Here is a 16633-nt window from a genome sequence, read left to right as displayed (position 1 = left end):
GGATGTGGCGCCTGATAGGACAAGCTGTACCCTGCCCTGCTGGAGTTACACATGGGAGCCTGCTGGGAACAAAGGCTCATAACCCGCGCTGCAGATGAGGGACACGCACAGGGGGATCATTATCAGCCAGGCCCTGTCCCAGCATCCCTGCCTTCAAAAGAGAAGTGTGTGGCTTCTCCGTAGCAGTGCCTGACCTCTGGCTGATATATTAGCTTGGCATCTATGCATTTCTTGTTGAGGTGCCAGTTTAATATAGTTTTGCAGTGCAATTCAATACATGTCTACTCAGAAGTAAATTCCATTGTGTTCAATGGGACTTACCCATAGGTAAGCCTGTATAGGATTGCAGTCTTGTGCTTGCAAGTCTTTGTTTAGATTATTTGTAATTGTTTGACTGTCTAATTTTACAAACTGGATTGTGATTATTTTTTAAATATCTGTTTTACATTTTGTTTTGTAAATTATGAGCACAAACCATTCTTGATGTCTGCAATGAGCAACGACTTGCACGTGCAAAGCAGCACTTTGCAGTGAAATCAGTTAACATATTCAGGTGCTAGTTGCAGCTGTTGGAGGAAGAAAAAGGGACAGCTGAGTTCTCAAAGGTGCACAAAATAAACACTGGGGCTGCTGTCCTATACACACTTATGAGGGATTAAGTCCCACTTAACTCAATGGGCCTTACTCCTGAGTAGACATGTTCAGGATTGCACTGTTAACTGTACGGCACCTTTGGTCAAAGAGCATGGCATGGGGCATGATGTCTGCATCCATTCGATTCTCTGCAAGTATCATAAGGGAGAAAGTAGTCGATTGCACTGGGCCTTGAAATAGTTACTTTTGTACACCTTTGCCCTTCCACCTCTGTCCATTCCACCCCCCTCCACATTTTCCTTGTTGTCTTCCTGTTTTCCAGGACATCAAGTGTTGAGACATCAAATGACCTTCCATGTGCACGCAGGTAAGCATGAGAACAGCACTCAATCAGTCCACCATGAGGTCAGTTTCACTACCCTTGATTAGAAGAGGCAGCGACCCCCGCTCTGCCCATAAGGAGTCTGGGCTGGATGTAGCCTGGAGAGGGTGACTGGCCCCCTTCTCCTCGGAGGGAGGTATTTGCTTATTTGTTTAGGAGACTTATATAGCCCCCCTCGGCGTAATGGAAACATCAGTGCAACCAGATCAGATTTTTAGATTCCACCAGCCTGATCTAAAATAACTGTACAAAGACAGGTTTCTTGCTCCTTACAGAAAATTAACCCAAACCCAAAAGAGTTGAAGAGATAAGAGAAAGTAGGTGATTAGGAATTGAGAAGCAGCGAAGTTCTAGTTTTCATCACAATTTCTGTACCTGTAATTCATCATTTTTGTTGCTTTACAGTAACTGACAAGGAATCCAAAGAACCAGAAAACTTACTGATTTCTTCCAGTCTCTACCAGTGCTCAAAGCACTGTTATACTCTAGTTTGCAGATATCGTTAAAGCCTTCTACACGAGTCCAGGTCACATTCAATTGGCAGCGCCTTTCGTTGAAAGTGTGAGTGACGTTAGACAGGGGAGGCAGAACCAACAGGGCTCCTATGAAAAAGGAAGGACAATCATCACTCTCTGTTCTTTTAAGGGTTGCTGCCATTTAGGACACTTCCATGCAGCAACTGGAAAGGCAGTCAAACTACCCAAATTAGCTTCAATTTTTTTATTTACCTAGATCAGCATGTAAAATTATCTCCAGCTCGGTTAATATAAAAACTGCCTAGTTTCTCTCTGTGATGCATGGTGAAAGGGGCCAGTGTGCTTCACTGAGGATGGAAACGCATCTGAGTAACAGCAGGATTTTATATTTTCAAAATAGGGGACCCAACACTTTTCCCTTTCTGGTTCCCAGCAATCCTAGGGGCAGCTCCAGGTCCAACCTTGTAACCATCACATGGCCTGCAGAGCCCAATTTGAATGTCTGCAGACCCGTCCTTCCCCACTTTACCTTGGGACTCTGAACATGCGGACACTGTGACTTCATCATCACCTCAGTTTTTTTTTTTAAGGTATTACACTAATAATGAATTTTGGATGTTTTCTTGCAGTCAACACAGCTAACGCTGTTTTGTTTTTAATAAATAAATAAATAAATAAATAAATGTTGTTGTTGTTGTTAATGTTCATGGAATTGCAGCCCATGAGGTGTAAGGTGAAGCTGTTGCATCACTTAGCAAACGGGGGCAATTTAAAGGGTAGCAAATTTTGGGTAGCTGTCAGAAGCTTGCCATGACTTGAAGTTCCCTCTTGTTACGGAACTCAGCTTATTCCTCTAATATGGCACAAGAATGTGCATTGGTGCCATGTACATATGGTCTCATTTCAACTCTGTCATTCCCGCCCCCCCCCCCCCCGAAAAGGGGGATGTGAGTTGTGTGGAATGGAATTCTGCCTCATCCAGCTGGATGATGAAGCACAGCACTGGTCCAGCTTGCACTGGAGGTCCTCTGCCTATTCCTGTAGAAAATGGGGGCCACCACAGAGTTAGGCCAGGCTACAAAATCAGCAGAGGACATCCCCCAGGAAAAGATATACCTGCTTCTTCCCAAACCACCTCCAGGTTAGCACTAAAGTAACAAACAAAAACTGCAACTTAAGGGCGTCTGAGGGCTAAACTCAATGCAAGGTTTGTCTCACAGCTTTACACTGTCTAGCTGATTGTTATCATTTATTTGTCTATCAAGATGTATGAATTGTTTATATCACATGCATTTCTAAGCGAAGTACAAAAACAAGCCTTCATATGCGCATATCCTCTGGAAAAGGTATGTTTTCATTAAGTACCCAGAACAGTTGGTGCCTGCCTAATTTTTAGTAGTAGGGAGTTGCAGACAGTGGGTGCTGCAGGACTGAAGGCCCTATATTTGTGAATCAAAAAGTTGATATTGGATCTGTATCTGTGGATCGGGACCATGGTGAGTGTAGGGGAAAGGGGGCTTCAACCCTTTGCTGGACCCCTACTGGAATGCCTCCCTCCTCTAGGCCTGCTATTTGCAATAGAAAGAAAGCTCCCATTGATGTCAATGGACCTTTCTTCCCATTGCAAACAGCAGGTGGAATGGGAGGGCCATTCCAATCGGGAATGTGGAGGGGGCACCCTCCTCCATGCCATGATGGTTCCGATCCAGTGCACCCCCCGCCAAGCCAGGTATTTAACAAAAATCAGCGACACAATGGAAATTATGTCAGAAAAGTTGTGTCTGGTCTCGCCCTCTGTCCTACATGGTTTCTAATACTGTCTGCAATGTGCAGTCTACTCAGACTCAATCTACAGCTACTCAGAAGGAAATCCCACTGTCTTCAACAGGGTTTACTTCCAAGTCAACATGTACAGGACTGCAACCTTAACTTTCCTTCAAAGGAGCGCAGGAAGCTACACTGATACCAAAGCAACCACTGGTCCACTTTGCTCAGTATCGTCTACGCTGACCTGCAGTGGCTCTCCAGGGTTTCCAGACAGGGGCCTTCCCCAGCCTGGAGATGCCAGACGTTGAACCTATGACTTTCTTCATGCAAAACATATGCGCTACCACTGAGCAACAGCCCTCCACTTCGTGTTATAGTGATCAGGGGATAAAGCTGTAACTGGCGCAAGGGAAACCTAAGGGGTCACAACTTCATTGTTCGCTCTCAAAAATTCCAAATGTAAAAGAAAAACTTTCTGTCTGAGGGCGGGGAGCAAAGATTACTTGTAACAGCAGCCAGGAGTTCTTGGGTACTGCAGTGCACCTGGGCCACCCTCTGGCACGAAGGAAAATGGGCCAAAGGGTTGACACGTCCGCTGTACCACACAGACCAGGAACAAGACTGTGGAGGAAGAACCAGCGCTGATGCTGTCCCTGCCTTTGCACACACGTCAGCATGCAGATCACACCAGCAAGGGCATGAGTCTGCAGATGACATCAGACACATCATGGCATAGACTCCACCCGGCAAACACCCAGTCTTAAACTATCTCATAAGTATGCGCTTCCATGGATGCAGCTTAGACTAAGTCTCCCAGGACAAAGAGAAAGGGATTCATTCCAGAAGCCCCCGGGAGTTTAATCTCCTCCCACAGTCAGGAATGAAGAGGCAGGCGAGCGTGACTCAGAAGTAGCTTTGAAGGAGACAAATAACTCAGCTCAGGAAGTTGGGCAATGGGAGTAGTTAAAATTCTTCGCTTGTGTGTTTTGTCTGTCCCATTCATGTATGGAGTGGGAGGTGAGGGGGGAGGTCTAATTTTTACAACAGAAGGTGTGTAGATAAATGGAAGTGAAGTTTTGTTGTTGTTGTTCAGTCGTGTCCGACTCTTCGTGACCCCATGGACCATAGCACGCCAGGCCCTCCTGTCCTGCGCTCTCTCCCGGAGCGTGCTCAAGTCCATATTCATTACATCAGTGATGCTATCTAGCCATCTCATCCTCTGCCGTCCCCTTCTCCTTTTGCCTTCAGTCTTTCCCAGCATCAGGGTCTTTTCCAGAGAGTTTTCTCTTTGCATTAGGTGGCCAAAATATTGGAGCTTCAGCTTCATTATCTGTCCCTCCAATGAGCACTCAGGGTTGATTTCCTTTAGGACTGACTGATTTGACCTCCTTGCAGTCCAGGGGACTCGTAAGAGTCTTCTCCAGCACCACAGTTCAAAAGCATAAATTCTTCAGCGCTCAGCCTTCCTTATAGTCCAGCTCTCACAGCCATACGTTACTACTGGGAAAACCATAGCTTTGATTAGACGAACTTTTGTCGGCAAGGTGATGTCTCTGCTTCTTACTATGCTGTCTACGTTTGCCATAGCTTTCCTCCCAAGGAGTAAGAGTCTTTTAATTTCATGGCTACAGTCACCGTCTGCGGTGATCTTGGAGCCCAAGAAAGTAAAATCTGTCACTGCTTCCATTTCTTCCCCTTCTATATGCCAGGAAGTGATGGGGCCAGATGCCATGATTTTAGTTTTTTTTAATGTTGAGTTTCAAACCAGCTTTTGCACTCTCCACATTCACACTCAACAAGAGGCTCTTTAGATCCTCTTCGCTTTCTGCCATTAGGGTGGTATCGTCTGCGTATCGGAGGTTGTTGATAATACTCCCAGTAATCTTAATTCCGACCTGTGATTCATCCAACCCGGCGTTTCTCATGATGTACTCTGCATATAAGTTAAATAAGCAGGGCGACAATATGCAGCCTTGTCGTACGCCTTTCCCAATTTTGAACCAATTGGTTGTTCCATGTCCAGTTCTTAGTGTTGCTTCTTGACCCACGTACAGGTTTCTTAGGAGACAGGTAAGGTGGTCTGGTACTCCCACCACTTTCAGAATTTGCCAGTTTGTTGTGATCCACACAATCACAGGCTTCAGTGTAGTCAATGAAGCAGAAATAGACGTTTTTCTGGAATTCTCTTGCTTTCTCCATGATCCAGCAAAAGTTGGCGATTTGATCTCTAGTTCCTCTGCCTCTTCGAAACCCAGCTTGTACTTCCGGTAGTTCTCGGTTCGCATTCTGCTGAAAACTAGCTTGTAAGATTTTGAGCATAACCTTGCTGGCATGTGAAATGAGCGCAATTGTACGGTAGTTTGAACACTCTTTGGCGTTGCCCTTCTTTGGAACTGGAACGTAAACTCACCTTTTCCAGTCTTGTGGCCACTGTTGAGTGTTCCAAATGTGTTGGCATATTGAGTGCAGCACTTTAACAGCATCATTTTTTAGGATTTTAATAGCTCAGCTGGAAGACTGTCATCTCCACTAGCTTTGTTGTTAGTAATGCTTCCTAAGGCCCACTTGACTTCACTCTCCAGGATGTCCGGCTCAAGTTCAGTGACCGCACTATCATGGCTATCAGGGACATTCAGATCTTTCCTGTATAGTTCTTCTGTGTATTCTTGCCACCTCTTCTTAATCTCATCTGCTTCTGTTAGGTCCCTGCCTTCTTTGTCCTTTATCATGCCTGTCTTTGCACAAAACTTTCCCTTGAGATCTCCGATTTTCTTGAAGAGATCTCTAGTCTTTCCCATTCTGTTGTTTTCTTCGATTTCTTTGCATTGTTCATTTAAAAAGGACTTCTTTCTCTCCTTGCTATTCTCTGGAACTCTGCATTCAGTTGGATATATCTTCCCCTTTCTCCCTTGTTTTTTGCTTCCCTTCTTTCCTCAGCTACTTGTAAAGCCTCATCAGACAGCCACTTTGCTTTCTTGCATTTCTTTTTCTTTGGGATGGATTTTATTGCTGCCTCCTGAACAATGTTACAGACCTCCGTCCATAGTTCCTCAGGCACTCTGTCTATCAGGTCTAATCCCTTAAATCTATTCCTCACCTCCACTGTATATTCATAAGGGATATGATTGAGGTCATACCTGAATGGTTTAGTGGTTTTCCCTACGTTCTTCAATTTAAGCTGAAATTTTGCAAGAAGCAGCTCATGATCTGAGCCACAGTCAGCTCCAGGTCTTGTTTTGACTGACTGTATAGAGCTTCTCCATCTTTGGCTGCAAAGGACATAATCAATCTGATTTCGATATTGACCATCTGGTGATGTCCATGTGTACAGTCGCCTCTTGTGCTGTTGGAAAAGAGTGTTTGCTATGATCAGCGTGTTCTCTTGGCAAAACTCTATTAGCCTTTGTCCTGCTTCATTCTGTACACCAAGGCCATTCTTGCCTGTTATCGCGGTGATTTCTTGACTTCCTACTTTAGCATTCCAATCCCCTATGATGAAAAGGACATCTTTTTTTGGTGTGAGTTCTAGAAGGTGTTGTAGGTCTTCATAGAACCGATCAACCTCAGCTTCTTTGGCCTCAGTGGTTGGGGTACAGACTTGAATTACTGTGATGTTGAATGGTTTGCCTTGGATTCGTACTGAGATCATTCTATTGTTTATGAGATTGTACTCCAGTACTGCTTTTCCCACCCTTTTGTTGACTATGAGTGCTACTCCATTTCTTCTGAGGGATTCTTGCCCGCAGTAATAGATATGATGGTCACCTGAATTAAATTCGCCCATGCCTGTCCATTTTAGTTTGCTGATTCCCAAGATGTCGATGTTCAATCTTGCCACCTCATGTTTGACCACCTCCAGCTTACCTTGATTCATTGATCTGACATTCTAGGTTCCTAAACAATATTGTTCTTTACAGCATCGGACTTTCTTTTCACCACCAGACACATGCACAGCTGAGTGTCCTTTCGGCTTTGGCCCAGACGCTTCACTCTTTCTGGCCCTACTTGGAAATACCCTCTGCTCTTCCCCAGTAGTATATTGGACATCTTCTGACCTGAGGGTCTCATCTTCCGGCGTCATATCTTTCAGCCTTGTGATACGTTCCATGGGGTTTTCTTGGCAGGAATACTGGAGCGGGTTGCCATTTCCTTCTCCAGTGGACCACATTTTGTCAGAATTCTCCACCATGACCTGTCCGTCTTGGGTGGCCCTGCACGGCATAGCTTATGGCTTCACTGAGTTACGCAAGCCCCTTCACCACAAGGCAGTGATCCATGAAGGGGAAGTGAACTTTACAACCTTGCATTAGCTTGCATTCTTGTTCCAGGCACTTTTTCTTCCCAGCCCAGCTCAATTTAAAACTAGGCTCAGAGAAAAGCTCCTTAGGGTAAGGGAGCTTAGGGAGGTAAGGTGGGGGAAAGGAAAATATTCAGCTCCTCTTATCCACCTCCAACTTTTTCACTGCCTCTTACTTTAGACTGTAGACAAAGCGATGGACAGTGAATTCTTTAAAATGCCTGATAAAAGCTCCTAAGGCAGCGGTGTAAGACAATGGGTAATATATTTTAAATATTTGTTTTAAATTTATCCTAAACGTTTTTAGCAATAAAAAGCAGCTAAGAATAAAATGATAATAATCACAGTGAAAACATCAATAAAATAAAAATATATAAAACTTAAAATAAAGCATTTTTTTTTTTTTACAGAAAAACAAAGGTTCCACCCACCCACCCAGAGCAGAAAGTCAGCCTCCACAAAAGAAACCACACCTTAAAAACATAAGAAGCCCTGTGCACGATCAGACCAAGGGTCCACCTAGTCCAGCATTCTGTTCACACAGTGGCCAACTAGCTGCCCATGGGAAACCCACAAGCAGGACACGAGTGCAATAGCATCCTCCTGCCCATGTTCCCCAGCAACTGGTGTACATAGGCAGACTGCCTCTGATGGTGGTGGTAGCATATAGCCAGAATGTGAGCATGAAGTCTTTCCTTTTATCTGTCCTGAATCTCCCACCAATCAGCTTCATGAGATGACCCTGGGTTCTAGTATTATGAGAGAGGGAGAAAAATGTCTCCCTACCCACTTTCTCCACACCATGCATAATTTTGTACACTCCTATCATGTCTCCCCTTACTTGTCTTTTTTCTAAGCTGTTCTAAACAATCCCAGTTGTTGTAACCTTCTTTCATAGGGGAGTTGCTCTAGCCACTTTATTGTTTTAGTTTCCCTTGCCTGCACTTTTTCCAGTTCTACGATATCCTTTTTTAGGTGGAGTGGCCAGAACTGTTAACAGTATTCTAAGTATGGCCGCACCAAATATGTGTATAAGGGCAGTATGATCTTGGCTGTTTTATTTTCCTTTCCTTATTATGCCTAACATGGAATTTACCAGTCACGGATGCAATGAATATGAACTTGAGCACGCTCCGGGAGAGAACGCAGGACAGGAAGGCCTGGCGTGCTATGGTCCATGGGGTCACGAAGAGTCGGACACGACTGAACGACTGAACAACAACAACAGCAGCCACACACTGGGATGACATTTTCATCGAGCTGTCCACTACAACACCAAGATCTCTCTTTTGGGACAGTCACCACTATCTCAGATCCTATCAAGTTATACTTGAAGGTGGGATTTTTGAACAGGTGGCAGAATGACATTAAGGATAGGAGCAGGTGGGCTTTCCTGTGGAGGGCATTCCACAAAGCTGGTGCATGACAGAAAAGCTCCTGCCTGCAATAAGATCTCTGATGTTGATGGGAGTGACGGGAGGGAGTGCATGTTACAGGCCCACCCAAGTGGCTCTGATTCAGCTTGGGATGCATGCTCCGATCCAGCACTTCCAATGCCTGCATTTCAGTGGTCTATATGGCTCCGTGGCACTAGAGTCAGCGGCTCAGTTTTCTCAGACAGCTCCCTGCTGCATGCGTGCGTGTGCGGGAGGGGTGTGTATTCTGCATGAAAAAGGCACCTGCCTTTTCCTGAGACTGTTTTGAACACATCTCTCTCATATGTACTGAGTCGATTAATTAATGAGAGTGTAGGCCCACCCAAGTGGCTCTGATTCACGCTGCATTTTCCGATCCAACACTTCCAGTGCCTGTATTTCAGGAGTAACTGCTCTATGTGGCTCAGTCAGCGGCAGCTGGTAACTCTAGTTCTGGAGGAGTGGTGATTCCATTCAGGGTTTTAGTTAACACCAGCCAAAACTCTAAAGGTGCTATCCAAGGTTCTAGATAGTTTTTGGCTGGTGGTAACTAAAACCGAGAATGGAATCACTGACCCTCTGGAACTGGAGTCATCAGCCGCCCCTGGGCTCAATGGGCTCCATTTTCTCCCCCAGCTCCCTGCTGGGTGTGTGTCTGGGAGGAGTATGTGTTCTGCATGAAAAAGGTATCTGCATTTTTCTGAGATGGTTCTGAACACATCTCTCTCATATGTCTGAGTCAGAGTATGAGTTAATTAATTAATTAGATTGTATGCTGCCCAACTGGCAAATGCTGTTGGGGCAGTTTACAATCATAAAACCAAAAAACAGCAACATAAACAACAATAAAATAACCAATTGTCATAGTATCAAAATACAATATTAAACATTAAAAACATTAAGGAGCTGACAGTAAAATAAATAACCAGAGTTGGTGGGAAATTCTGGACAGATCAAAGGAAGGCCTCCTTCACACAGCACATGGTTAAACTATGGAATTCGCTACTACAAGATGTAGCGATGGCCACCAATTGGGATGGCTTTAAAAGGGAAATAGACAAATTCCTGGAGGAGAAATCTATCAATGGCTACTAGTCCTGATGGCTATATGCTACCTCCAGTATCAGAGGCAGTATGCCTCTGTACGCCAGTTGCTGGAGAATGTGGGCGGGAGGGTGTGTTGCACTTGCGTCCTGCTTGTAGGTTCCCAGTCAACAGGTGGTTGGCCACTGTGTGAACAGAATGCTGGACTAGATGGACCCTTGGTCTGGTCCAGCATAGCTGTTATGTTCTTAACAGATTAAATATTATATACCTGCTTAAAAAGGAAGGTCTTAACCTGGCATCTCAAAGGTCTCAGCAAGAGGTCTTTCCACCAGCATCGTTACACAAGGTTATTTTGGAGAGGTGAGCATGGCAGAACACTGTGCATGCAAAGGACGTGCTCTCCCACTGAGCTCCGGGTCCTCCAGCATAACACCACAACGTGCAGCTGGGAATATCTGAAACCATTGTTTGGATACAGTCCAGGGTTGTGACCCTGAGAATAGCTGTTTGCAAGAGGAAAACTGGTAAAGATGCACTAGGAGAGAGTTGGCAGAGCAGAGACTAATGGTAAAATGTCAGGATGTGGCTTTAATGTTTGTTGTTGTTGTTCAGTCATTCAGTCGTGTCCGACTCTTCGTGACCCCATGGACCATAGCACGCCAGGCCTCCCTGTCCTGCACTCTCTCCCGGAGCGTGCTCAAGTCCATATTCATTGCATCAGTGATGCTATCTAGCCATCTCATCCTCTGCGGTCCCCTTCTTTTGCCTTCAATCTTTCCCAGCATCAGGGTCTCTAACGTTAAGGGTACTTCTAATGAACAAACATAGAGTGGCTTTAAACTGCTTTAACAGGAGTCCATAGAACCCTGGAAAGTGTTTGTTACAAGGATAATAATTAATCCCTTGCTTTCGCACAGAACTAGAAATTCCAAGGGATGAAAAGAGAGCCATGACATTATACAGTTTTATGCAGCCATGGCTTTAACACTTTTTAGCTACCTCCTGGAATCAGTGGATCCTGCCAAATTCCTTCACCAATGTATTTTACGCTTTTTGAGTTGCCCCAAGCTCTGCTACAAGGCATGAAGAAATAACAGCTTTTCCTTCCTGATTTACATAACTATCATTCACATTTAAAACAGATCAAAATTGAATCCACCTAAAACAATTTTTTGTGTAAACTTTGTTTAAAGTGTATTGATCAACTATAGGTAGTTAAATTGCAGCCAAAGGCTTCCTAAATACTGGAACTATAGATTGAAAACACTAAGCAAAGACCAAATCCATTACATATCATTCACATTTCCTTGTTTTGAAAAATAATCTTAAACAGATCTTAAACCTCATTTAAGATCATCATCCCTGACTACCCTGTCATAAGATAAAGCACCCCATTTTTAAAGCCACATTTTACGATAAATAGAAGATTCATCCAATTAGTGCTCCCAGCTGGAACTTTCACTTATTTTTGTTGACTTCATAGGGCCCCCCAAAAGTCTTATTTGAAAATCCTGCTTATTTGGAAATCCCTGACTCCCCACAGCCTTCTGAAATTTCACTTCCCACACAACTCTACGCCTACCTCCACAGCCTTAACGAAAAAATGAGAAATTGAGATTGTCCATGCTGCTGAACTCTTCATCCAGCACCAAACTCTGCACTGACATGATGGGCATGCAGAGCTGCAGTAAGAACTCAGCAGGTTGCTCACAACCCCCGAGGGGCAGCTTCAGGATTTGGGGGGCTCTTGTACAAGTTATCCCCAGTGCCCCACATAATCTAGCTCAGGGGGGGGGGGTGTACAAACAGAATTGTCTCATCACACTGCCTCTGAGCTTCGCAAGTACGCCGTACAAACTGGGAATGCTGGGTCAGCAGGTCTTGCCTGATCCCACCACCCTTGGGAGCCAGCCCTGCAAAGGCTTCCAGATGGCAGGTCAAACCTGCCGGCTGCCCAACACAGCCCTCCCACTGCCAAGCTCAGTTTCTGCCCTTGTCCTTCCGGACAACGAAAGTAGCACAAAACTCATTGCGCAACACCTGTTCAAGGCCAATCTATCCAAACCAAACAGGAACATTCCCTGATGCAGTTCAAAGTTCTATGGTGCAATTCAAGGAACTAAGATTGCAGAAACAAAAAGTTATTTATTACAAAAAAACCAATTTTGATTAAAAAAAAATATAGAGCTTGCTGTCAAAGTTAATAGAAGGGCAACTGCAAATAAAAAGTTCATGGAGTCACAAACATGTGACCGCGCACATAGCTGGGTTTGCTCTCACCACACACATGCAATAGATTAGTGTTTACACACCAGAAATGTGTCAGGAGGCGTTACGCTTTAGTGTCAACAAACAGGGACAGCTCCAGGTTTCTGTGGCAACCCAGTGTCAGTGCACTCACCTTCTGACAGTTTGGGAGCCACCAATCCTACAAGGAATAACCCAACTCAACAGGTTTTACGTGTTAGGAAACATCCACATCTCCCCCACCCCTGTTAATAATCACCATTGGATTGTAATTTATACAGCACCCTGATCACAGATCTAAGATGTACAATTACAACAACAAAAAATATGAGGAGAGGGAATCTGAGTTCTCTTTAGGATATGGGTCAGAATTAGAGATGTGAAGGCCCGTAAATAACCCAGAAAAAAATTGGGGGGAAAATGGTTCTTTCTGAGGACCGTTTTTGTGTTTTCCTGAAAAATTGCTTTGGATTATGAAATATTTTCTTTTAGAATTTTAGACAAGGTATTTATAACTTGTTACCTAGCCTTTACTCCTCCCAAAATGATTTGTAGAAACCATGTAATAAGAACACTTTTACAGAAAGACTGGAGATGTAAAGTGTCTGGAAATAATGAAGCCATGGGGGAAAAGGTTGTTTTAATCCTCTCTGTATGATTCCCAGTACAGTTATTTCTTTCATCCCTTATTAAAATTATTGATCTAAAGTATATTTTACCGATAGACATTTATGCTCAGTTTCCCAGCATGTGAGCAGAGTCACCATTGTGCATCCTTGACAGTAAATGTGCATTCTTGACAGCTTGGGTTTTCTTGTATAGAGTCCAGTGTTTCTGATGCTGTAGCAGTCATTTAATGTACTTTTAATCTATTCAGCCAAGAACTACAAATTTACTGAGTTTATTTTTAAAAGTTTTAAAAATATAATGATAATTTTATGAGCAAACTAAGTCACACATAAAATAACTTTAGGAACTGAAAGGCTGCTTTCTGTTCCTAAAGCAGCCCTCCCCGACCTGGTGCCCTCCAGATGTTCTGGACTACAGTGCCAGCATTCCTGACCGTTGGCCATGCTGCCTGAGGCTGATGGGAGCTGAAGTCTAAAATATCTGGAGGGCACCAAGTTGGGGAAGGCTATCTTAAAGCAACAAAGTGACCTTAGATCTGTAAAGAGCGCCAAAAACATGAGTATTACTTATTTTCCATTTCCCCCCAAAATTTTTAATTTTTCAGAAAAAAAAACTGGAAGAAACACATTTTCCCCCATGGCCTGAAACTTTCCAGAAATTGAACATCTCTAGTGAGAATGCCCCCCCCCCCCTTAAGGCACACTTCCTAGGAGCATGCACCACTGACGGAGTTGACTTCTCCTGAATGAGGTGACCTCCCTCAGTCCTGAGTAAACACGCACTTTCTGGGGAGCGGGCGCCACTGAGCCCAAAGGGGTCTGCCTCCGAGCAAGCAGCCACTTAAAGGGTGAGCACCGCCAAGCCCAATGGAGTTGACTTCTGACTTGGCACGCGCTGAGGAGGTACAGGCAAGCCCAAGGGGGCCTCCTCCTGAGTAAAAAGCACGGAACGCAAGGGGGCCTCCTCCTGAGCGAGCGCCACCACACCGAGCAGCGTCTCCCCCGGTGAGCGCCGCGCGCCCCACGGGCCCCTCCCGAGCAAGGGGCGCGGAGGGCGGCGCCGCTGGCCGCGCCCCCGCCTCGGAGCCTCGGCGCCGCGCCGCGGGGAGCGGGCGCGTCGCCCCCCGCGCCGCCCAGCCCTGCCCGGCCCTGCCCGGGGCGCCTCGCCCGCCCGCCCGCCCGCCCGCCCGCCGCCGCCGCCGCCGCCGCTCACCTGCCACGGCCGCCCCGGCGAGGGCGGCGACGAGCGGCGGCAGCAGCCGCGGCGGCGCCCCCATGCAGCCCGCGCGGCCTCGGCGTCGGCTGCGGCGCGGCCGGGGCGGCGCAGGCGGGAAGCGGCCGGCGGGGCCGCCCCGCGGGGGCGCGGCCGCAGCCCGGGCGGGCGAGGGGCGCGGCCCCGCCCCCGCGCCCCTCCTCTTGCGCGCGCCCCGCCCCCGCGCCCCGCCCCTCCTCTTGCGCGCGCCCCGCCCCCGCGCCCCGCCCCTCCTCTTGCGCGCGCCCCGCCCCCGCGCCCCGCCCCTCTTGCGCGCGCCCCGCCCCCGCCCCTCTTGCGCGCGCCCCGCGCCCCGGCCCCGCCCCTCCTCTTGCGCGCGCCCCGCGCCCCGCCCCCGCGGCCCCGCCCCTCCTCTTGCGCGCGCCCCGCGCCCCGCCCCCCGCCCCCCCTCTTGCGCGTGCCCCGCCCCCGCCCCCCGCGCCCCGCCCCTCCTCTTGCGCGCGCCCGCCCCCGCCCCTCCTCTTGCGCGCGCCCGGCCGCCGGCCGCGTCGGCCCCAGAGAAGTGGCCGTGAGGCGCCCGGTCCCGCCCCGCGGCCTTCAAAACCGAGCGCCGCCCTCCGCCTCCCGCCTGAAAAGGCCAGGCGCGGCAGGGGCGCCCCGGCCTCTCTCGGGCGGGCCTCCTCTCCCCGCCGCGCCCGCCCGCCCGCCCGCAGCCATCTGCGGCGACCGGCTTGAAAGTTCCCTGGAGCGGCGCGGGCAGGCGGGCCCGCCGCTCCGTGGCTGGGTGTGCGGGGACTGTGGGGCCCGACTCGCCCCAGCGAGGCCCCGGCCCGCGCCTTTGGCCTATTTATATGCCTCCCAAAAGGCGTGTGCGGGGGACAAGTGGCGCTAACAAAAGCAAAGCCGCCCGATGCGATCAGAGCGGTAAAATCCGAGAGAATCCCCTGCAGCCGCGGGGCCTACCGCACAGGGCCGTCGTGCGCCCGGAAGCGCGGCTGGGAAACGTGGCGCCACCCTGAGCTCCTCGGGAAAAAGGGTGGGTATCACTGCAGAGGACAGCATTAAGTAACGATGGATTGGGATCTTTCTGTATCTTCGTTCTCTGGGTTTAACTTCCCATTTTGTTTAATTTTAAAAATACTTGCGAAAGACACACGTGCAACAGAAGCAGAACATACGACAGAAGGAAAAGATATACAAAACCATTCCGTTCCTGAAGTGTGACAAAGGCGGGTCAATATTTTATTACAGAACTGAAGAAAAACGTAAAATTATTTGCAAAAGGTAAGACTAAGAGTGACCACCCAACATACACACACACACACATCACAAACCATCAAAAACTGTCCTGTATTTTAGGAAATAGCTGATTTTGCTTTATTGCGCTTGATGGGAAGATGTGTCGCCCCCGCAGTGGGCCTCGAACTCTCTCGGGTTAGAAGTGCCAAGATAGTGATAATCAGACTCAAAGGTTTGCTTACAAGGAGTACTTTATTGGGTAACTTACGGCACACAGGCGTACCCAATGGCTGGATCAGAGAGCTTCTCCGAACCCCGAGCCACTGGGCACGATGGGCCTTATACTCCACAGGTTAGCAATAAGCAGCGTTTCAGCAGCCCGCGCCCTGAGCGCTCAGCCTCGGCATCAACCAGCAGCCCCTGGTTCTCAAGCACAGCCACCTGCAGCTTTAAGGTGAACAAACTCTGCTTCTCAGGCTCTTCAGAGACAAAGACTCCCCTCCTTAGCAAGGAATGCGCCAAGAAGGCTGTTATCGGCCTTTGGACTCATCTGCACATGCTCAGAGGCTTACTGGCAAGGGAATTGCACCAATAATGAACTTAAGCAAGCATTATGGATCTCTAGGCCCCTCTAACACTACAAATGACGTGGCTAGGCTCTTGGGGCCAATACAGAGGACTATTGAAAAAATGCTAACCTACTTCTCTTAAAATGATACGTCTTATGAAATGCAAATGCCTAATGTTCTATAATAAATAATGAAGAATTTGAAAATGTAAATAAGTAAAAAGTCGTAATTGTATTAAAGGGAAGATATGGGTTCACAAGCAAGTTCACAATTAATTCTGGGGAACTGGCACAAAAAAATAATGGTCAAGGTGACATGGATGGTATCCACAGAGGAAATATTGCGTCAGAGCCTTATCGCTTGGGCCAAAAAGTTATTTGAGTAATGAACAACTGTGAGACTGTATTAGGTGTACTTAAAGTTTTAGCTTATCAATTAATGAGCAAAAAATATTGTGTGAGGTACACACAAAATGGTATACAGGTGTCTAGAAAAATTTATAGACTTAAGTTTAATTGGCAAATTTTCAGTAAGGAGTTATTGTCTCAAAGGTATAATTCAGAATTGATCTTATCTAGCCTGAAATTTGTAAGCCTGTTATGTATGTTCAAATTTTTAAAGAATGTTTAGTAGCAATGAAACAATTAAGACCGTGAGCCCTAATTTATAGTACAGTCGATAATATTAGTTATGAGGGAATGTATACACAAAAGAGGTATAAATATGTGCTGATTTTAGAATGCTCACCAGGCCTGTGT

At 47.0% G+C, this 16633-nt stretch overlaps 1 protein-coding gene across 1 annotated transcript in view; it reads right to left on the bottom strand.

The window, feature by feature from the left end:
• Window positions 1-14157, bottom strand: part of LOC146338353 (interleukin-13 receptor subunit alpha-1-like) — a 39100-nt gene extending 24943 nt beyond the window's left edge. Inside the window, exons 1-2 of the mRNA XM_084813571.1 lie at window positions 14068-14157; window positions 1418-1578 (exon numbers count right to left, since the gene is read on the bottom strand). Coding sequence (XP_084669697.1) covers window positions 1418-1578; window positions 14068-14131 — 225 coding nt within the window. The 5' untranslated portion in view covers window positions 14132-14157. The remainder of the gene's footprint in view (window positions 1-1417; window positions 1579-14067) is intronic.
• Window positions 14158-16633: the final 2476 nt, after the last annotated feature.

Source organism: Heloderma suspectum, chromosome 9 (assembly GCF_057233095.1).
Source record: "Heloderma suspectum isolate Gila_16-S chromosome 9, 16-S_ref, whole genome shotgun sequence".
Lineage (NCBI taxonomy): Eukaryota > Metazoa > Chordata > Lepidosauria > Squamata > Helodermatidae > Heloderma > Heloderma suspectum.
The sequence above is the reverse complement of the archived record's forward strand: the minus strand, read 5'-3'. Positions and strand labels throughout refer to the sequence as shown.